General features: G+C 43.6%; 1 protein-coding gene across 6 annotated transcripts in view; it reads right to left on the bottom strand.

The window, feature by feature from the left end:
- Positions 1-23,379, bottom strand: part of ABHD6 (abhydrolase domain containing 6, acylglycerol lipase) — a 53,709-nt gene that overhangs the window by 9,164 nt on the left and 21,166 nt on the right. For 4 of the 6 annotated variants that reach the window (XM_079934396.1, XM_079934395.1, XM_079934397.1 and 1 more), the window contains exons 3-7: positions 18,234-18,386; positions 7,359-7,515; positions 5,596-5,709; positions 4,160-4,292; positions 506-663 (exon numbers count right to left, since the gene is read on the bottom strand). In XM_079934396.1, the coding sequence (XP_079790522.1) occupies positions 506-663; positions 4,160-4,292; positions 5,596-5,709; positions 7,359-7,515; positions 18,234-18,352 (681 nt within the window). In that variant the 5' untranslated portion in view covers positions 18,353-18,386. Of the gene's footprint in view, positions 1-505; positions 664-4,159; positions 4,293-5,595; positions 5,710-7,358; positions 7,516-18,233; positions 18,521-23,379 lie in introns of those variants that run through there. The other 2 variants (XR_013830204.1, XM_079934394.1) reach the window with 1 other exon arrangement.

Below are 23,379 nucleotides of genomic sequence, written 5' to 3'. Positions count from 1 at the left end.
GGGGTCCTGAGATTTTTTAAAACATGAGACTCTTTGATTCAGCCCCAGAATCCCTTTCCAACCTTTTCTCAACCCATTCTTTCCCTCACCCTCTGGGCTCCAGTCACCCTGGCCTCCTTCCAGCATCTTGGAATTGACTGTGTTTTATCCATCGCTGCCGATGCTGCTGTCTCACAGAGGCTTATCAAAGCTTCTCTGGTCTCCCCTGTTTTCAATCACTGCACCATCTTCATTTCCTCTATAATACTTATTACAATTTGTAATTATTCGTCTTCTTGTTAATTGTCTGCCTCCCCCACTGGCCTGCATCTGCCCAGGGACTTTCTCTGACTTATTTACTCCCCACGGTGCTCAAGCACAGTGCCGGATACATCATGGGCATGATACAGATACTTGTTGAATGAATGAACAGATGAGTACAAGGCAGGAACGCAAGGAGAAAGCAGGTACTGGCGACCTGAGCCCTGGACAGAGGGCAGGCACACTGCTGCTGAGACCACGTTACCTGCTGGGGCACCCTGAAGCGGACATAGGAGCAGAGCTGGAGCATTTCACTCATCTCTTCTGGAGTGGATGGGATCAAGGGAATCTTCTCTACGGCGGCCGACTCCTGCAGTTCTTTGAGCCGTTGTACAAATTGATTATCAGTTGAGTACTGCAGACCTGTGGGATTCAAACCAAAACAGCTTGGCAATATATCTACCTTCTTACCAAACCCCATTTTATATAGAGAACTTCCCGTATCAGCCCAGAACTAATATATTCCTGGTGTTTTTCACCAGTAGATTTCTTTTTCATTGGTACCGACATCCTTGCTCAAAGTCAAAACCACACTCTGAGAAACATAGAAAAAAATTCTTCAGAATATTTGAGGGGCTCGTTACTCAAACTGTGGTCCATGGACCAGCAGTACTGGGAGCCCATAAGAAATGCAGCATCTCAGCCTTTTCCCTAAGTCTCTTAAATCAGAATCTCACTAAAGTTGCCAGGGGATTCATACGTAGGATAGAGTTGAAGGAGCACCAGTCTAGACTAAGACAGCTTGCCTGAGCCCCTTTCACATCTGTATGGTTGAGAGGAGACCTGGTGAAATGCATGACTGGACTGGAGCAACTGACTACTCCTTCCGTCTGCCTGGACCCACTTAATAATCTCTTATTTGGGGTCAATCCGTAAACACAGCGAGAATGAGTGCCCTTGTGAGCTGTCCCCCATGTAGTCCCTCCTCCTCCAGGGGAGCAATAGGCGATCCTGAGCTGGAACAGCTCTCAGATTGACCATTATTTTCTATCACCTGAAGCACGACACCAAGAGTTCACACGAGCTGACGCACACAGGAGGGTAAAACTAATTTCATTTCCAACACTGAGCAAATGTCTAAGTGTTTAACTTAGCTGAAGAGCTAGAGCTTTGCAAGAGAGGCAGTGGCATCCATACTGTGCCACAGAGATCCACACTTTATAAAACTCCTATGTTCAGCAACTCCTATAAATCTAACATGGGTATCGTGTGGCTCTCATGATGCCATGGGCAGATTACATGATCTATTTCCTTCTGCTTTAAAAATAATCCTAAACTAAATGTCATATGGTATACCCTGAATTGGATCCTGGAACAGAAAAGGACATTTGTGGAAAAACTAATGAAATCCAAAGAGGGTCTGGAGTTTAGTTAACAGTAATGAACCAGTGTTGGTTTCCTAGTTGTGACAAATTTACTGAGGTTCATGAGCTATTAAGGGGAGAACTGGGTGAAGGGCATGTGGGCCTCTCCGTACTATCTTCGCAACATTTCTGTAAATGTAAAATTATTTCAAAGTAAAAAAAGCATATCTTTTCATTTTCGTATACAAACAAATGTAATTCTAAACATCTAATGGAAACTCTGGTATAAAACTCTTTCTCTGAGCAAATGAACAGAAACTCAAAAAAGACCTTCCGTAAGTGATTTAAGATCTGACCTTCCGTAAGTGATTTAAAATCTAAATAACCTTCCAGAGGGGCTATTCCTCCAATTCTCAAACTTTATAAGACTAAATGATTTCAGACACAGTGCTTGGGAAAAGGAGAAGAGAAAACCCTTTGGGAGCTTGCCTTTGATTTCAATCAGCTTAACAGACCTGAAAACTGAACTTTCAGAGTAAGTAAAAGATTTCAAAGGTAAATTCAGTTATGTTTCAGTGGAAGGTGTACAAGTTCAATTCATGGCTGGATTCTACCGGGTAAAGGAGGTAATGAGTATGAGTCATATATAAAAGAGGTAGTGAATGTGAAAGGACTTCCCCCCAAAACCACAGCTTGGGCTCTGGAGTGAGACAGCCCAGGGTCAGTCCCTATCCTGGCTCCAACACTAACGTAATTACTTCTATGTTCCCACCTATAAAATGGGCATACTAAGTCGATCTAGATAAGAATTACATATGTAAAAAGTCACTGAGATATACACTAAAAATCTGAACAATTTACTATGTGTAAATCACACTCCAATAAAGTACCGGGGGTGGGGAGGGGAGCAAGTGAAGGAAGAAGAGAGAAGAATTAAGATTTTTCTCACTAACACACTGTAAATCCAAGTTTGAAGGCTTATATATATTAAAAAAAATTTAAATCTAACTTTAGTGCTCGCTTCAGGGGCATATATACTAAAATTGGAACAATACAGAGAAGATTAGCATAGCCCCTGTGCAAGGATGACATGCAAATTCATGAAGTACCATATTTTAAAAATAAAAAAAATAAAAATCCAACTTCAGATCATAATTTCAGGGGACACGTTACAGCTCAAGTTGACATGAATACCTGTAAGAACAGAGAAACTAAAGTTTGTTGATTAAAACAAAAAAAATCTGTGGGACTTCCCTGGTGGCGCAGTGGTTAAGAATCCATCTGCCAATGCAGGGGACACGGGTTCGAGCCCTGGTCTGGGAAGATCCCACATGCTGTGGAGCAACTAAGCCTGTGCGCCACAACTACTGAGCCTGCGCTCTAGAGCCTGGGAGCCACAACTACTAAGCCCCCGTGCCTAGAGCCTGTGCTCCACAACAAGAGAAGACACAGCAATGAAAAGCCCACACACCGCAAGGAAGAGTAGCCCCCGCTCGCCACAGCTAGAGAAAGCCCGCATGCAGTAACGAAGACCCAACACAGCCAAAAATAAATTAATTAATTAAAAAAAATCTTATAATGAATAAAGATCTCTGAGTTTTCAGCAAAAAAAGGAAGAGGCACGATAATAGTACCTTCACCTCATAAGGTTAAGGCAAGAATTAAATCCATATAAATCCATATAAATTCTTAGCTCATAAGAATTCAATCAATGTTGGGTGTTAATATTATCATTATATTTCAACGTATTTAAATGTTGTAAAGTACTATACACATTTACATTAACCCCCTCAAACTGTGGAACAAGGCTGGCTCTGTATTTTAAAACTCAAGCACTCGCTTCAGCAGCACATATACTAAAATTGGAACAATACAGAGAAGATTAGCAAGGCCCCTGCTCAAGGACGACATGCAAATTCGTGAAGCGTTCCATATTTTTCAAATGTAAAGTAGATAGCTAGTGGGAAGCAGCCGCATAGCACAGAGAGATCAGCTTGGTGCTTTGTGACCACCTAGAGGGGTGGGATAGGGAGGGTGGGAGAGAGGAGATATGGGGATATATGTATATGTATAACTGACTCACTTTGTTATAAAGCAGAAACTGACACACCATTGTAAAGCAATTATACTCTAATAAAGATGTTAAAATAAAAAAAAACTCAATATGGTTATGATTATGGTTATACAACTATTGTACCTATCACTGAAGCAATCTGATTAGTATCTCTAAAATATCGTCAAAAAGATGATTCAACAGTCAGGGCTTCCCTGGTGGCGCAGTGGTTGAGAGTCCGCCTGCCGATGCAGGGGACACAGGTTCGTGCCCCGGTCTGGGAGGATCCCACATGCCGCGGGGCGGCTGGGCCCGTGAGCCATGGCCGCTGGGCCTGTGCGTCCAGAGCCTGTGCTCCGCAGCAGGAGAGGCCACAACAGTGAGGGGCCCGCGTACCACAGAAAAAAAAAAAACAAAGCAGACATTGCCATTTATGTCTTCAGAGATTCAGACCCCGCTGTGCTCAAGTCACTCATAGGGTTATTTCAGCCTCGTAACTCACCAGCAGGGCACACAAGAGACAGGCTGCAGACATCTGATGGGTAGTGAGCGGCATACACCCCAGCCACGTGGCCGCCCATGGAGGTGCCTATCAGGTGGAAGGGTTTTTTGTTCAGCTTGAGGCATTCTACAAACTAGGAAGGGAAATGAGAAAGAGGCTTGGTTATACAGCTGTGGACAATGACAACGGTGATTACAGAGTAGAAAACCTCTGTACTTCCTATGGGGACAAGTGAAAAGGACTGTTGATGAAAGGGAATCTGGAATCTACTGGATCTATTATCCAGATGAGCCCTGTTACATGCATGTACTTCTCTTTACCTGACACAGGTTACTGAAGGGTCATTTGTAAGTATAAAATCAACAAGGATTCTCCTAATTCATCAGTCAGCAAACTTTTAAAATAAAGGTTCCGAGAGTAAATATTTTCTTGGGAAAATTTTTGAGGGCCACATGACCTCTGTTGCAGCTATTCAACTCTCCTGTCGTAGCACAAAAGTAGCTAAAGACAACATGTTAACGAGTGAGTGTGGCTCAGTCCCAGTAAAACTTACCTTACAAAACTCGGTGGCAGGCCAAACAGAGCCCACAGGCCACAGTTTGCTGACTGTTGCCCTAATTTACAGGCCTTCCCATCCATCCAACCATCCATTCAGATAACGATCCACCCATCCGTCTATTCAACCATCCAACCATTCATCCAACCATCCATCCAACTTTCCATCTATCCAACCATTCAACCAACTATCCACCCATCTGCCCATTCACCTAAAAAATATTTACTGGATGTCTATTATGTACAAGGAATTATGGTCAGCTGCTGAGGATACAGCAAAGAGTCAAAGAAACAAGGTTCCTGACCTCAACAGAATACACAGTTCAATGGGGGGAGAGGGGCAGGCATGAAATAAATATCCTCAACTGGGGAAAATATGTCAATTTGAAGCTTATGAACCACTAAATTTTGAAATAGTTCATGAGCCCCAAGACCTTGAAAGCCCAGTCAGAGGGGGCTGAAGATAGATACTGAATTAGAACAAAATGCAAAGAGCACCCTCCCCATCCTCTACAAGTAGGCAGACATGCTGTCATTGTCATCATGGAGCTGGTAAGCAGAAAAATAGACTCTAAAAAATGAAGTGGACTTGAGGAATTCTAAATTCCCTTTCTGAAGAGCTGAGAAAACGCCCAGATGGCATTTCCTTAGAAACAACTGCAATAGGTTTAGAGGAGAACAGCCTGCAATAAGCCCTGGTCCTCCACAGCTGACCAAGGACACCACTGGGCTGCTGCCATTTTGTTTGCAATTACTTGCAGACAGGATGCATTGGAGAATGGTTGAGTCAGAACGGAACTCCCTTGCCTGCTCTTCAGACTCGGGCATGCAATAGTGGGCAAGACCCACCTGGGCAATCTTTGGTGGAGCCTCCTGCTTACCTGGTGTATCCTCTTGACTTGTCCATCTATGGACAGATCATCCAGGGAGGAGCGGGTGGTGCCCTCATGTCCTGGCATGTCCACGCAGACCAAGTGTAGGTTCTTTGGAAGGAACTGAGGATACACAGGCACAGACTGTCAGTACGTGCAGTGTAGAACATGTCTGCCCATTTTTCTGGGGAGGCTACCCCTACTTACCAAGTGACCTGGACAGCCACTCCCTGGGAGGTTATGAACCTGGACCACCCAGTATCTTACCCTAGAAACATCTGACGTGAATAAACATTGCCAGTAGCCTTCTAGGGAGCAGGAACCCCCCAAATCTAATACAGAAATGGAAGGGGACTCGGGGGAATGACTGGAAAAGGGGGACAAAGGTCAGGGTAGCAGGCCTGCGTCCTTTGCTCTTTCTTGACACCAGCTGGCAGGTACTACATCCTTCTCCTTTCCCTCACCCCTTCCACGCTTAACTCTAGTCACGCAGCCACTGACTTGGGACTATAAGGGATAGTTCTGCTCTCCCAGAGTCCTGTCCAGCTCCAGAGCCCACGGGAGCAATGCCTTTCCTAAGAACCATGTCTGATCGTCCTAATTCTGGTTTCAACTTTTTTTTTTTCCTGCATTAGGTCTAATTCCTAGGGTATTTTTATCCTAAACACCTTCTTCCATTTAAATATGTGCCACATTTAACCAGGAATCTGAGAAACATCTGTTATCAATAAACAAATATCCAGTTATATGAAAGACGGAGACAGCAAGTGAGAGGTTCATTAAGGCATGAGGATGACTGTCCTCATAGTGAGATTTGGAAATAAGAACACAAGGAAGGGGCTTCCCTGGTGGCGCAGTGGCTGGGAGTCCACCTGCCGATGCAGGGGACACGGGTTCGTGCCCCGGTCCGGGAGGATCCCACATGCCGCGGAGCGGCTGGGCCCGTGAGCCATGGTCGCTGAGCCTGCACGTCCGGAGCCTGTGCTCCGCAACGGGAGAGGCCACAGCAGTGAGAGGCCCGCGTACGGCAAAAAAAAAAAAAAAGAAGAACATAAGGAAGTAGAGGATGTATGAGCCTTTTCCTCCTGGTGTGAAGCATACTTGGGGTCATTCGGGTATGGTCCTGCTTGAGGTGGGAGCCTGGGGTGCTTCCCTCCCAAGACCTCTCCCAGCCCCCATCTTCACCAGCTGTTCACTCTTACCAGTAAAGCAAGTTGCCACACCCAAGTAAACCAGGACAGAAAGGGAGTGATTTGGAAAACTATCCCAGAAAGCTGCCAGATCAAGACTGTTTCTCTAAAGGGCTAAGGAAAAGAAAAAGCAGAAATAGAAGGAAGACGGAAGGAGATGGGGAGGGGAGAAGGAGAAACAGAAAAGGGAGGAGGAGTGAAGGAAGAGGAGAATCTTGGAGTATAAAAAAACAAGTGAAAAAAATAAAAACAAAACAAAACAAAAAAAAAGTGAGTTTTTAAAAGCTGGATCTTGATAGTCATGACAGGCCTGAGATGAAGGTGAGTGTCAGGAATCTTCCCTAAGAAATACTCATACGGTGACACGATTCTTAAGGCACAGATTTTACAAATAACATTCAATTCAGTTAATTTTGTCTGATAAAAGGATCTGAATAATATACTGCATTAATTTTAGGATGATTTGAGCCACAGTTCTGGGTTCCCCTTGCTTTCTACCCCTGCTGATGACATCGTGTCCAAGTGGAAACCTCTTCTTGACTGAGTGACACCCTCTGAAGAGAGAAGGCTCTAGGACTGCACCTTGACCACGCTGAGCCACATGTCCTTATGGGCAGAGAATCCGTGGAGCATGAGGATGGAAGGCTTGTTCCCAGGCCTGCCGCGGAAGGAGTAACAGAACTGATAGTCTTCGTGGCGCACATAGCGCACCTGCATGCCCAGTGCCCTCCGCCAGTACCTGGGGACAGAAAATACAGGCAAGTCAAAGTCATTGAGCACCAGAGAAGCAGCTTCGGGAGGGGGACTCTGTATAGTCTCACTTTGAAGTAAGACCAATGCTCTTCCCAGCCCTCATCCTCCACGCATGTCTCTGGAGCCCCCAGAGCTTCACCCTCAAGAAGCACAAAGCCAAACCATTCCAGAAAGCACCTTACATGAATATTCTGTAAGTAACATGTATATACGTTACTAAGCAGTCTATTAGAAAGGGAAAAGGGGGTGTTTTCTTAAGAAGCATGACACATAATAACCCTTTGTTAACATGAATTTCTAGCAGTTTTGAACCGCAGTGCAAAGAAGGAGCAGGCAATGGGACCTCACTGGGTGTCTGACTTGAGCCCTTTCTCTGCCTTGCTTCTTTGAGCTTCACAGAATTGGAAACGGCTGGTGGTAAGGCTGGGAAGGACTCCAGAAATGCCAAGACAAAGGTGGTTTCCCCTCGAAGACAGCCAGCTTGCGGTTCCTGGTGGGCCATGTTCATTGACACCTGAAATCTGGGACGAGCAGCTGTGGACGTGCAGGCGTCAGTGACTCTGGGTACAGGGCAGTCGCCCTGGAGTCCTAGAGGACCTCACTGCAGAGGTACTTTAATTGGAAGGAAATGCATCAGAAGACTTAAAGGTAAAGTGTGTTACCTCTTGTCACCTACAACTCGCTACTCATGGAGATGAAGAATCGGACTCATCAAGGCTGCACTTGCTGGCGGTGGTGTCATTCCACATCCACAAATCTCTGGATGGCAAGAAAGGACAACAGGAGGCTGTCTGATGGACGCCTGGATTCCTTATTGTCTCAGGACTCAACATACCTCACAGCTGTCCAGTGTGGGTGATTCCAGTGACTGCTGTGAAAAACACTACTTGGCCTATTTGTAATTCTATTTGAGCAAGCTGGAAGTTTAATTAGCCTTTCAACCAACCAAATTTCTGCATTTGAGTCTTAACCTTATTTATTTATCTATTCTTGTGAATTTGTTTTTATTGGGATACAGGAGATGGGTTGGGAAGTATCGCTGCAGGTTACGCCCCACCAGGGAAAGGTCCATTCTAATCTTCCTGGGGGAGCTTTTGGAACTTTTTCATTCCTTGGAACTGCTGCTCTTGCTGCCAGCAGCCTCCTCCGGTCCACAGCTTACAGCTCCTCCTTGGAGAATTTCCTCTTTTTCTTTGGGACACTCTTGTTTCCTGACTCCTCAGGGTCACTAACTGGTTCCTCTTTGGGGAAAGATTTCTTCCTCTTGGGAAGATTTCCACTGCCGGCTGTCTCTTCAGGATCACTACTAACTAGCTCCTCCTTGGAAAAAGATTTCTTTTTCTTGGGTTTGGAGAAAGAGACCGACGAATCTTCCGTGCCATTCTCCTGAGAAGCCTCCTGGGGCTTTCACTTTCTTCTTTTTGGGTCTTGCACTTGTCTCCTTGCACTCCCCCTGAGCACTGACGCTGTTTTCTGAAGATGCAAGGGAACTGCAGCCAGCTGTTCTTTTCCTTCTTGACGCGTTTCTTCTGTTTCTCCAGCTTCCTAGTAATCTCAGCGGTGGCTTCCTCTGCCTGAACCATTGCCTCCTTCATGACATCCAGATTCTTTCATGGAATCTCTCCAGTCTCATAGAAGGACAGCTGCTCCTTGACTTGTTCTTGAAGCTTCTCCACAAATACACTTGAGGGCACCTGAGAGAAGCAATCAATTTATGAGGATATACTGCATTTGTTGGCCAGGTATTGGGAGATGCAGCCTTTGTTCTTAGCAGCTGCCTGGCCAATGAACATGGAGTGGAAAATCAGACCATATTTTGGGGTGTTATCCCTTGTCTTCAGGGCTCTGGAAACGTGGTCCCTTTGCTGGGCCCAGGGAATCACTCAGACACAAAGACTGGCCATCAGAGTCTTAACCATATTTAAGTGTTAGTGTGGTTTCAAAGAAGCTATTCATTCTCAAGTATTGGATTTTGATTGAGTTGACTGCTTAAAAAAAAAAAAACTGTTTGGATTTTAATTGTGATGCGGAATTTATGGTAACAAACATTTGATTTTGTACAGACATAATTTCCACTATGGTGGATAAGCTTGATAAAGGTCATATGCCCTCCCCTGCCTTCCACTCCAGATATATTTTTCCTAGAGACTCTGACAGTGAGAACTTGTTTCATAAGAATTATCTCATCAGTCCTCTGGTTTTATTCCTTACAACATATGGCAGCTGGTTGAAAGCTCAGCTTCTGTTGGTTACATAAGACTTGGCAGTGCTGGAGTTTGGCCTGAAACTGATTTCAATATGAAATTACCATCTAAACAAATTGAACTCTCTGCATGAAGAATCTCTCCAAGATGAAAGATAATTAATTCAATCAGAGATTCACTTTGTGGTATACTTTGCACCAAAGAGGTAGCCAAGTCTTACAATAGCAAATAGCCTAAATGGACCAACTTTAACCCTTTGTGTAAAATAAAGGGAGAGGGAGATGAGGATATATATTCATATTTACTCATACCTGCATACAAAATGCATGCGAGCATATACAAGGTACTATTAAAATGAGTATCTGGAGCGGAGGTGGGAAATACTGTGAGAAGTAGGTGGAGAGGGAACAGCGGTGGGAGGCAGACTTACCATGCTTTTTTTAGTACTTTTTCAATGAATATATTGCCTATTGAAAACATTAAAGATACAATAAAACTGGCTAGCTTAACAGCTCTTCTTATGACAAAACATACATATTTCATGATATCAAATATGATATGGTAACATGAATTTGTTCATTCATTCATATCCCAGCTCATTCATTTACTGGCTATATGATCGTGAAACTCAATTTCCTCATCTATAATATGGGAAAATGTTGCATTCTACTAAGGATATATATGGTTAAGATTAAAAGAGATAATCCATTACAAATTCTGGTTCAATGCCCAACACACGGGAAATATTCAATAAATGGTAGTTTTATTATTATATAAAAAAGATTCTGTCCTTCAAATATATCATTTGCCAAAATTCCAGGGAAAACTGTGGAAAATTTTGTGACAAATATTATAGCCATATAAGTGGAATCATTTGTTCTTTGGTGTCTGGCTTATTTCACTTAGCATAATGTTTTCAAGGTTCATCCATGTTGTACCCTACATCAGAACTATATCCCTTTTTAAGGCTGAATAACATCCCATTGTATGTATATACCACATTTTGTTTATCATTCATCTATTGATGGATATTTGGATTGTTTCCATTTTTTTGGCAATTGTGTGTAATGCTGCTATGTACATTGGTATATAAGTATCTGTTTGAGTCCTTGCTTTCAATTCTTTGGGGTATAGAAGTACAATTGTTGGATCACATAGTAATTCTGTGTTTAGCTTTTTAAGGAACCACTAAACTTTTCCACAGTAGTTATACCACTTTACATTTCTACCAGCAAAGCACAACGGTTCCAGTTTCTCTACATCCTCACCAACACTTGCTATTTTCCATTTTTTTAATAATAGCCATCCTAATGTGTGTGTAGTATATCGCTGTGGTTTTCATTTGCATTTCCCTAAGGACAAGGATGTTGAATATACATTTCTTTTTATTGAGATATAATTTACATACCATAAAATTCACCCTTTTAAATGGTACGACTGAGGTGTTTTTAGTATATTCACAAAGTTGTGCAACCATCACCACTAATCCTGGAACATTTTTATCAAAAAGAAACCTGACTGCAGAAATAGAGACAGATGTAGAGAACAAACATATGGACACCAAGCGGGGAAAGGGGGTGGGGTGGGATGAATTAGGAGATTGGGATTGACATATATACACTAATATGTATAAAATAGATAACTAATGAGAACCTGCTGTAGAGCATAGGGTACTCTACTTCACTTCACTGTATACAGCAGAAACTAACACAACATTGTAAAACAACTATATCCCCAGAAAAGCAAATCCTTCTCGCCATTAAGGTAATAGTTGTAAACTAAGTTGACAGCTGTAAACTAAGTTCCCACTTCTCCATTCTCTGGCCATTGAATAAAGCTTGCACTGCTTCAATCTCAAAAAAAAAAGAAACCCAACTGAACTATATACTTACAAATAGTTAAAAAGGTAAATTTTATATTGTGTATATTTTACCACAATTAAAATAGAAAAAGAAAGAAATCCATACCCATGAGCACTCACTCACCATTCTCCTCTGCAGCTCCTGGCAACCACCAGTTTACTTCAAGTCTCTATGCATTTGCCTATTCTAGACATTTCCCATGAATGGGTTCATTCAATATGTGGCCTTTTGTGTCTGGCGTATTTCACTTAGAGTGTTTTCAAGTTCATCCATTATAGAATATATCAGTATTTTATTCCTTTTTAAGGCTAAATAATATTCCATCATATGGATATGCCATATTTGTTTATCCATTCATCTGTTGATGGACATTTGGGTTGTTTCCACTTCTGAGCTATTAGGAATAGTGCCACTATGAACATACATATGCAAGTTTTCCTATGGACATATGTTTTCTGTTCTCTTGGGTGTTCTCAGTTCATGTAGGAGTAGAATTCCTGGGTCATATAGTAGCTTTTAAAAAAAAAACCTTTTGAGGAACTGCCAGACTGTATTCCAAAGTGGTTACATCATTTCACATTCTCCACTAGCAGTATATGAGGGATCCAATTTCTCTACATCCTTCATTGTTATTTTTTAGAGAAACTTTCAATGTAAGTATAAATAATACAGAAAAGTACACATATTGTAAGTGTACAGCCTGATGAATCTGCACAAAGTGAATGAACCCATTATCTGCCACCCAGATCAAGGTCTAGACTACGACCAGCATCCCAGATATTCACCTCATGCCCCTCCCCATTAATACCTCCTAAAGGTACCCACTACCTCATTTTCAAACAGGAGAGTTCTGCATGTTTTAGAATTTTATCATACAATAAGTTCTTATTTGTATCTGACTCCTTCCACTCAATATTATGTTTGTAAGGATCATTCATGTTGTAAAATGTAGCATTACTTCTTTCCATTTTCATAGCTATATAGTACTCCATTGTGTGAATAATGGTATGACTATACCTCAATTCATTTATCTATTACAGTATTAATGGACATTGGGTATTTCCAGTTTGGAGGTGTTATAAATGGAGCTGCTATGGAACATTTTTGTATATATCTTTTGATCAATACATATACACACTTCTGTTGGGTGAAATCAGTGGGTCATTTTGTCAAAGAGTTTTCCAAAGTGGATGAACCAGTTTACACTTCAGTCAACAATACACCAGATTCTAGTTGTTGCAAATCTGTAGTGGGTTAATAGTATCCCGCTAGAATTCATGTCCACCTGGAAACCGTGAATATGACCTTATTTGGAAATAGGGTCTCTGCAGATGTAGTCAAGTTAAGTTGAGGTCATAGTGGATTAGGGCTGGCTTCAAATCCAATGCAACTGGTGTCCTTATAAGAGAGAAATTAGGACACAGAAACACACAGAAGGAAGAACACCATGTGAAGACAGAGGCAGAGACTGGAGTAACACAACTACAAGTCAAGGAATGCCAAGGGTTGCTGGCAACCAGTAGACGCTAGGGACGGGGAAATGGAACAGATCCTCCCTCAGAGAGTCCAGAAGGAACCAACCTTGCCAGCACTTTGGTTTAGTATTTCTAGCCTCCAGGGCTGTGAGAGAATAAATTTCTGTTGTTGAAAGGCACCCAGTTTGTGGCAATTTGTTACAGCAGCCCTAGAGAACTAATACAACATCCTTGCCAATACTTGGAATTGTCAGTCAGCCCTTTTCATTTTAGCCATTCTGATGGGTGTGAAATGGTATCTCACTGTGGTTTTAATTTGAATATCCCTTAGGGCCAACAAAATTGATCATCATTTCACATGTTTATTGGCCATGATCTCCCCATCTTTAGGTCAAGTGTATATAATACGACATAACCGTGGGAGTGATATTTCATCATACTCACAGGTTCTGGGGATTATGGAGGTAGTTCTTGGTGGGGCTGTTTTAGTAATTCTACCTGCCAAAGGGGTCAAGTTTGACTTTTTTGAGGATGGATATCTAGTTAACCTAGTCCCCTTTCCCTGCTGCAGAGCAGTGCTACCTGTCACAATTCAAGAGACCGTATCTATGTAAACCTGCTACCGGACTCTCCTGTCCCGTTGGTTTATTTGTCCTTTGTGCCAATTTCACCGTCTTGACTGCTATTGCTTAATAATTAGTCTTGATAGCTGGTAGTGTAAATCATCTAATATTGTTCTCCTTCAAGACTGTCTCGCTTAATTTTTTTTTACTTTTTTTTTTAAATTTTTATTTATTTATTTTTATTTTTGGCTGTGTTGGGTCTTCGTTTCTGTGCGAGGGCTTTCTCTAGTTGCGGCAAGCGGGGGCCACTCTTCATCATGGTGCGTGGGCCTTTCACTGTCGCGGCCTCTCTTGTTGCGGGGCACAGGCTCCAGACGCGCAGGCTCAGTAGTTGTGGCTCACGGTCCTAGTTGCTCCACGGCATGTGGGATCTTCCCAGACCAGGGCTCGAACCTGTGTCCCCTGCATTGGCAGGCAGATTCTCAACCACTGCGCCACCAGGGAAGCCCTGTCTTGCTTAATTTGGCTCTTTGCTTTTCCTTATAAGTGTAAGAATCAGTTTATTAAATTCCATAAGAAAATAACCTGCTGGGATTTTAAAACGTGTGTACACTGAATCTACAGGTCACTGTAGGGAAATCTGACATCTCTCTATTGGAAAGTCTTGCAACTCACAAATATTGTCTATCCCCTCCATTAATTTAGGTCGCTCAAAATTTCTCTCACTAATACTCTGTAGTTTTCTGAGTAAAGGCTTTGCACATAGTTCTTTAGATTTATTCTTAGGTATTTTATATTTGTTGCTACAAGATATTTTCATTTTCTATTTGTTTGTTGCTATTATATAAGAATACAACTGATTTTTGTTTACTTATCTTGTATTTAGCAATCTTGCCAAATTCACATTTATTTATTTATTTATTTATTTTTGGCTGCTTTGGGTCTTCGTTGCTGTGCACGGGCTTTCTCTAGTTGTGGTGAACGGGGGCTGGTCTTCGTTGTGGTGCACAGGCTTCTCATTGCGGTGGCTTCTCTTGTTACAGAGCATGGGCTCTAGGCACACGGGCTTCAGAAGTTGTGGTGTGTGGATTCAGTAGTTGTGGCTCGCGGGATCTAGAGTGCAGGCTCAGTAGTTGTGGTGCACGGGCTTAGTTGCTCTGCAGCATGTAGGATCTTCCCGGACCAGGGCTCGAACCCGTGTCCCCTGCATTGGCAGGCAGATTCTTAACCACTGCGCCACCAGGGAAGCCCCTCACATTTTTAATTTTAACAAATTATCGATAGATTCTTCTGGACTTCCTACGTACACAATCATGCCATCAGAAACAACATCAGTTTTGTTTCTTCTTTTCCAATTATCCTCTTCTCTCTCTTATATGTATGATTTCTTATCTTTTTTTTTTTTTTTTTTTTGCGGTACACGGGCCTCTCACTGTGTAGCCTCTCCCGTTGCAGAGCACAGGCTCCGGACGCGCAGGCTCAGCGGCCATGGCTCACGGGCCCAGCAGCTTCGCGGCATGTGGGATCTTCCCAGACCGGGGCACGAACCCACGTCCCCTGCATCGGCAGGCGGACTCTCATCCACTGCACCACCAGGGAAGCCCCGGTGAACAGTTTTGACAGTTTAGAAAATGAAAGCCAGAGCAGCCCCTTATGTCACCCACAGTGGCCACGGCATCTCCAGTGTGGCTGCCTGTGGACTCTCACAGCCACGTGTTTGCCATCTCCTGAAGGAGCTATCACAGTCCCCATCTCTGTGGAACTGTGCTAGCCATGCTCCAGGGACACTTAGACCCAGAGAGAATTCTCTGAAGGCTGGCTGTGACCCACCGGGGGGTCTGTGCCCCTGAGGAACTCAGAAGACCTAGAGGGAAGTCCAGGCGCGAGCGCCCCGAGATGCCTTCCTCATACCCATACGCTCACTCGGCAGCGTGGCTTGGGGTATCAGGGATGCCCAGCTACCTCTACTGCCTGCTGTTCCTGTTCACATCGCAATCCTGAAAATTAACTTGGCTAAGCCAGGTCTGCAGGGTGAACCTTTGGGTGGTCATTACGGGCAGCTGAGTAAATGAAGGCCTTTGGAGGAGCAGCTGTGGTTAAGGGACATTAAGTGGCTCACAGCAAAGCTGCTCATCCTATGACAACCACTGTGAAAGTGTCACTTGCAGTGAGGTGATGTGAAGCAAACAGGCTGTGCGTTTCAGTGGGGTGGGGGAAGCCGCTCACAGGAATTCCAGCGACCCTGCAATGGCATTACAGGTGCTATTACCGTAATCACAGCCCCTCTGCCACAGCGCTACCCGGCATAATCCCAAAGGATTTCTAGGATTTTCATCCTCCCCAGCCAACTGGGTTTCTTCTTGGCCTGTGTGGCTGAGTTCACAAAATAAAGAGATCTGTGTTCATCCTCCAGCTACAGCTCTGAGTGAAGTGACAGGCATGGGCAGGCTTTAGGTCACCTGCATCTGCGCTGTCAGATAATAAAGGACTGAATGTTCTCTGTGGGGCCTCTCTGGGTTTTGGTGGTATTACTTGTTCATAAGAGTGAATTATTTGCTATGAGGCATTATTCATAATAGCAAAACGTGGAAACAACGCAAACGTCCATTTGGATAAATAAAATGTGGTATAACCATACAATGGACCATTATTCAGCCATCACAATGAACAAAGTACAGATAGACGCTGCAGCATGGGTAAGCCTTGAAAAGCGCAAGCCAGACCCCCAAAAAACACAAATTGTACGATCTCGTTTATATGAAATGTCCACGACAGGCAAATTCAAAGAGACAGAAGGTAGATTACTAGTTACCAGGGGATGAAGAGAGGAGAAAACTGGGAGTACCTGCTAACAAGTATGGGGGTTCTTTTGGGGGAGATGGAAATGTTCTCAATTAGATAGTGGTAATTCACAGTACGGTGAAAGCCAATTAAATGTACACTTTCAAATGGTGAAGTTTAAATTATATGAATTTTAACTCAAAAAAGTCAATTATTTGCTATGAAGTTAATTTTCTCTTGAAAGATCAAGCATCAAAATTACTCTAACATTCTGACTCTGAAAGCCTTCTCCACGATGGCCCAAGGAACTGGGTGTTGGGGGGCTCTGCAGCAGAGGCTGGTTTCCGCATGCAGTGGGTAGAATGATCACACCTCTGCATGCAGCCATATACGTGGTTATGGGTCACGTCGCTGAACGGCATTCTCTGCTTCACTTCAAGGGTGGAGAGGGGCACACCACTCTGGCCTCTCCACGTCAGGGGCCACATGGGAGCCTTGGCCCCAAAGCACTCCTACTGCCAGTGCTTCAAGGGCTATGGCATTTAAGCAGGCAGAGTCTTAGCTTCATCAATGCGGAGGTGGGTCCTGGGTGACCCTAGGAAGGGGTCATCACCTCCCCACAAGAGTGAGTGAAACATGAAAGCTCCCTTCTGTTCAATTAGCTTCTTTTCAAGGATCAGAGCCTGGCTGGCAGGCGGAAAATTCCACACTCTAATGAAACAAAAGGGAGCCAGAACGGAGGGCAGAGAAAGGGCACAGGCACAACCTCCCTGCATTCTTTTCTCAGGGCACAGAACGCAGTCCTAAGTTTCAGAAGTTGTGATTAAATCTCAGTGTGCTTCCCTATGGCACAGAGAGGAACCAGGTCTATTTCAGTATTTCCTTCATCATGGGATGAAACCATGGGAGTGTGAGAGGTGATTTTATTTGGTAAATGGACTGTGGCATGAAAAGTCCCTGAGGCACATCATGAGAAAGTTTCTCTCTTTTCAACTGTTAACCTTCTGATTCCATCAAGGAGAAAGGCTCTATACCTTTCACACCTCTCAGACTTTTTAACACAGAGAAAGGAGAGAGTCTTTGGTAGGCAATGGTATCTAGGCTAGAATTTATGAACAGAATTTAATGGCATTGTGCTTATTTTTACTTTCTTATATTAATTTAATATTTTTGGTATGTATGGCAAGCTTTCCACTTAAGGTAGTGATATGTCACTCTTAAACTGATTGAAGGTTTTCTTAAAAAGTCACTCTAAAGAAAATACAAAAGAAAAGTAGAGGTGGTATGCAGATAGAGCAAGAAGCATAAAGGTGACTCAAGAATGACAGAAGTTTTGGAAACTTCTTTTCCGTCACTTTACTAATGAACACTTTTTTTTTTTTTTGGCGTCCCTGGGTGGGCGCGACTAATGATTGCTTTTAAAAACATCTAAAACCATTCTGTCCTATCCATGCCATCTCCACGATCCTACTCTTTCTAACTCATTTTTCAGTGTATTTCACTGTACCTGTCAAGACATCACTGGATCAGAATCCAACGGCCAAGAAAAACCAAAGGAATTACCATGAATCAGTGATGTTGGGAGACAGGGTGGTCTCCTGAGTAAAGACACCATCAGAAACCTGGAAGAATTTACCTGGGGAGAAGCTACCACTACTTCAGGAACACTCCCAACATTCAAGAAAGGACGTCTTTCAACTTTTCTGTAAGTTTGAAATATTTCATGATAAATGTTGAACAGCCACAACCAAAAAGGACGAGCAGAGAAGGTGGCATGGTCATGATACTCCTGAAAACTTGAACTATAAAACGAACTTACCAGTAATAGATTCTTATCAGTGCCGAAGGCCACAGGAGAAATGAGGCTACAAACGCCAGGATCGGGATGGCCAGCGTCCCGCCCGCGATCACAAACATGTTAACCATGTCAAGATCCATCCTGCGCTTTAGGGCTGGCTGACACCTGCAGGGGCTGAAGAGAGAGACAGTATTGAAACTCCGTCTCAGGGACTTCCCTGATGGCGCAGCGGGTAAGAATCCGCCTGCCAATGCAGGGGACACGGGTTCAATCCCTGGTCCGGGAAGATCCCACATGCACTGGAGCAACTAAGCCCGTGAGCCACAACTACTGAAGCCCACGCGCCCAGAGCCCGTGCTCCACAACAAGAGAAGCCACCGCAATGAGGAGTCCACGCACTGCAACGAAGAGTAGCCTCAGCTCGCCGCAGCTAAAGAAAGCCTGCGTGCAGCAACAAAGACCCAATGCGGCCAAAAATAAATAAAATTTTTTTTTTAATTTAAAAAAAAGAAAGTCCATCTCAGGAGACAAGGTGAAGAAGCAAAGCAGAACAGAGAAGTGAATGACACAGAATGAGAGCAAGGATCAGGAGGCAAGTGCTTTAAAAGATCTAAATAGGCAGGACAACTAAATGTAATGAGGAATCCTTAAGATGACCCTGGAGTTTTTTTTAAGCTATAAAGGAAACTGGGGACATGTAAGTAAGGACTGGTTATTAGATAATATTATTGTATTAGTGAGTGTGGCGATGAAATTGTGGTTATGTTTATATGTAAGAGAACGTCCTTGTTCCTAGCGTCTGCTGAAGTATTAAGGGATAAAGAATAGTAATATCTGCTACTCACTTTTAAAAGTTGAGGAGAGAAAAAATGTATATGTGTGTGTGTGAGCGTGTGTGCATCTGTGCGTGCATTGTGCACATGCGTGTGTGCATGCGTGTGTGCATCTGGGTTTGCCCATGTGTGTGTGTGCATGCGTGCATGTGTGTGTAGGGGAGGGAGAAATAAAGTAAGTGTGGTGAAATGTACTGGTAACCTCTAACTTTCCTACTAGGTTTGCAATTTTTTTTTTTTTTTTTGCGGTACGCGGGCCTCTCACTGTTGTGGCCTCTCCCGTTGCGGAGCACAGGCTCCGGACGCGCAGGCTCAGCGGCCATGGCTCACAGGCCCAGCCGCTCCACGGCATGTGGGATCTTCCCGGACCGGGCACGAACCCGCGTCCCCCCCCATCGGCAGGTGGACTCTCAACCACCGTGCCACCAGGGAAGCCCTTAGGTTTGCAATTTTTAAAAATGAAAAGTTAGGGAGGACAGAAGGCCTGGAAGGAAGGAAGGAAGGAAGGAAGGGAGGAAGGGAGGAGAGGAAGGAAAACATACACATGTACACATGGATGCTTATCTATATACAGACTATCACTGGAAGGTGTACAAGAAACCAGCAACAGTGGTTGCATCTGAGGTGGGAATCAGATGGGTGTCAGGGATAGAGGGAGACTTGCTTTTCATGGTCTACCCTTTAAAATCTTTGCTTATGTATCATGTACAGGCATAGACTTCACATATAAGTGATATACAGTAAAACGTTAGGAGGGAACACATTAGAACAGCAGAGTTTTCAGTATACTTTCTGATGTCCTTCCATAGACTTGGTGGACACATCTGAAGGCTAGGACGTGAGCTCCAGGAGGGGAGGGACTGTATCCCCAGCATTCAGACTAGGGCCTGACCCATTTCTAGGCACTCTAGAAATCACCACTGAATTAGAGGTCCCCACCCAGTCCTGTCTCATGAACTCACTCACAACATGTTTTTTTTTTTTTCATGGAATAAAAAATATTTCAAGTCCCGTCATCCTCCCCAATAGAGAAAACGACTTCTGCAAGGATCTGTAAGTCAGGTGTGGCCCTTTGCCATCTGAGGACTTGGCCACTTGTGTTAAGTGTGCATCTCACTAACATAAAAAAGAGGCTCCTTCAAGAAAAAGCAAACATCTAGCAAATCATGGTCTTCCTTATATTTCCTGTGAAATGGAAGGCTTTGTCCCATACACCTCTATCAACTGATGTGTGTTTCAATTTTATAATGATTTCAAGATGGCACAGTATGACCACTGAGCATGGGGGTCAGCCAACTTTTTCTGTAAAGGGCAGACGATAAATATTTCAGCATTGTGGGTTATAAGGTCTCTGTCGCAACTCTTCAAGCTGCCCTTGTAGCGAGACAGCAGCCATACAACATGTAATGAATGGGTGTGACTGTGTGCCAATAAAATTGTATTGTAAAAAACAGCCTTCAGGTTGTAATTTGCTAACCCTTGATAGAGCACACCAACTCCATCAGACAGGCAAGGCGAGTGTTTTATTCCCTATATTTATAGGTTGAGGCAACTAAGGCACAGAGAGGTTAAGTAACTTGCGCAAGGTCACTCAGCTGGTAGTCATGATTAAAAAACAAGTTTCTGGCTTGGACCCACTCTCTTTGCTCCTAACTCCACTTGGTCTAATTTTTTTCAAATGGCCTTTTCTCAATCTTTGTAACCTCTCTGCTTTTAAATACCCACATTTGTCACCCCTGATTTCTCCATGAAGATGTGACATCTCCATTTAGATGTTTGGTCTCTTGTGAGAGGTTTGGTGAAACAAGCCCCTCGGTCTAGAGGGGGAAACAGATACATCTGTAGGTGGGTTAGATGGTTCCTTTCAGTTTCACACACACTCTATCCGGGGACAGTACTGAGTCTAGGGTAATGAAAGCTGCCGCCTTCTCAGGGGCAAAAGCACTGTCTGTGTTTCTGATTCAACTGTCCTCTCAGTTTCTCAGTCACTGTAAACACTTTTTCCAGCACACTTATATCACTGGCCTCTTTCTCCTCCCAGAACCAGAGCTCCTAGACGGTAGGAATAATCATACATGTTCTTTCTAGTGCCTAGAATAAGCACAGGACACAAATAAGGTGCAAATGAATTAATGAAAATCAAAGTTACAAAATGGGTTCAATCCTATTTGTTTTAGGGACAACCATTCCCAGTGATGTTATAAGAGACCTGACTTTTCTCTCTTTCAATAATTACAAAACTCCCCAGAGGAGTCACCTATTTAATGCTGGATACAATTTACGATGCTACAAAGGCCCCACTGTCAAGGGGTAAGAAAATTAATCACAGAGTGAAGGGTATTTTACGAATCTATTTGAATAGTGTGGGTCACAAGAGTTGGTGAAGATGGGAACTGGCGGATTCAAGAGGACTTTTCCACATCACATAAAGGCCTTAAAAACTGCTGAGGGCCGCCGTGAATTCTGATTCCTGAGCTGCAGGAAGTTAACTGCATGCTGTTATTTTAGACTAGGAATTAGAACATTTTATGCCCAAAGCCATAGATGTCACAGACTCTGACACTGGAGATGGGAGCCCCAACATGAAGTCATGATCATCAAAAAGAAACCTCATGGCTTCATCAATGCCTGCTAGGGATGTCACAGTCAGTTTGGGGGAAGGTTTTATCTGGCTCCATCCTCCATTTAACGGCAGAATAAAGTCTTTAATAAGGAGCTTTTGCAGAGCATCATCAATTTAGCAAGGCTTGGACTTGTTACAAAGAATCCTGCACACTTTCCCTGATGACATCAAATACAGACAGGCCCTGAGCGAAGACACTCATGTTTTCTGAGTTTTCTATAAAGAGCTGACCATTATTCCTACCTCTGCAACATCCTTCGTTTTACAAAGGACTTGCCCCAGCCTTTGAAAAGGCAGCTGCCCTACCCTGCTGGGGTTTGTTTATAGGATGTTCTATGTACCCAAGGCTGGACACAGAAAAACTGAAGCCTTGTGAACCCAGAATCACCAATGACTGAACATCAACTAAGGGGTAGGGCGTGGAGTTTCCCTAAGCACAGGGACCAAACAACTGATGTTTGCGAGATGACTTCAGGGGGCAGAACACTCAGGGCTACACAGCATCAGGTAACACTCACATTCACACTGAGAAAGTCATCTCTTTGCAGTTCTTTTCCCGCCCTGCTTAGGTCAAAGAGAAACTCAGTGTGGTTACAAAATAGCTTTCTAACCCTTGAGCCTCCCGCAGGCAACGGTATCTAGCTATTTAATAACGTTGTGTTGATTTTTATGGATATTTTCAGTTTATGGTAGCGATGCACATTAATCTAAGTTAAAAGAAGGAAATGAGTTAAAGAAAAATGCTAATAGGTGATTCACGGATCTGGTGAACATCATGGTGGTGACAGATGAATGGCTGCCACTGGGGCAGATGTGTGTGATGGACGGGCACGCGGCTGGGGGTGGGGCGCTCCGCTGGCTCTTCCACGCACCGGCTGGGAGACCTTGGTTTCCTCATCTATCAATGAGAACATTCGTCCAAAACATCTCATCTGCCTTTTCCTACTCTGGTGACTTAAAACATTTCTGAAATTATGCCAGACAATTGAAGAGTAGGATCTGGCTCGCTCCCCACGAGAATCTCGTTCCCTGTTACATTTTCCCCAAAACCTAAAACAGTATCTGGGAAATATCTGGTGCGTGGTTAATGTTTGATAACGTTTTGGTGTTTGATAATGGCTGAATAGACTGAAAAAGAAAAATGAACTTGTTTTACGTATCTGTTGTGTCACGTGAGACACCCCAGTGTTAATGACAGTGATTTCAGCGGCTTTGCAGCACAGTCTGACACGAGGGGACATCAGGAAGGAGAGCTGGTCTTTATGGTACCAGGGAGGGTAACACACTCTCACCCCGAGACCGGAGGCTCCCACGTGGCCTTCCCCTGTTAACATCCAAGCTGTGCATTCAGGGCCTTTATCTCTGAACGCAGGGACAAAAATTAATCAGTAGATCTAGATAAACATTGGACTCATGTTCCCAGGTTTAGTCAGGGGTTAGAGGTCAGGCATAACGTGTCACAACTGTCTTTTAATGTTCTCACTGACTTTTAAAACCCGTCATCCTGAGTTCTGATACTTTAATCTTAAGGTATAAAGCAAAATTCCAAGAATAAATAGAATGTAAAACACTTTTATAGAATCTTGCCTTCCCCTGGACATCATATGCCATCAATTTTGACAAACTAAAGTCCTGGTCTCTTCAAAATCACGATTATTTTAATAACTATAGCAACAACAATAATGACCATGGCCACTACCACCATAGCCAA

The sequence above is a fragment of the Stenella coeruleoalba genome (genome assembly GCF_951394435.1).
Source record: "Stenella coeruleoalba genome assembly, chromosome: 10".
In the NCBI taxonomy this organism is placed as follows: domain Eukaryota; kingdom Metazoa; phylum Chordata; class Mammalia; order Artiodactyla; family Delphinidae; genus Stenella; species Stenella coeruleoalba.
The sequence above is the reverse complement of the archived record's forward strand: the minus strand, read 5'-3'. Positions and strand labels throughout refer to the sequence as shown.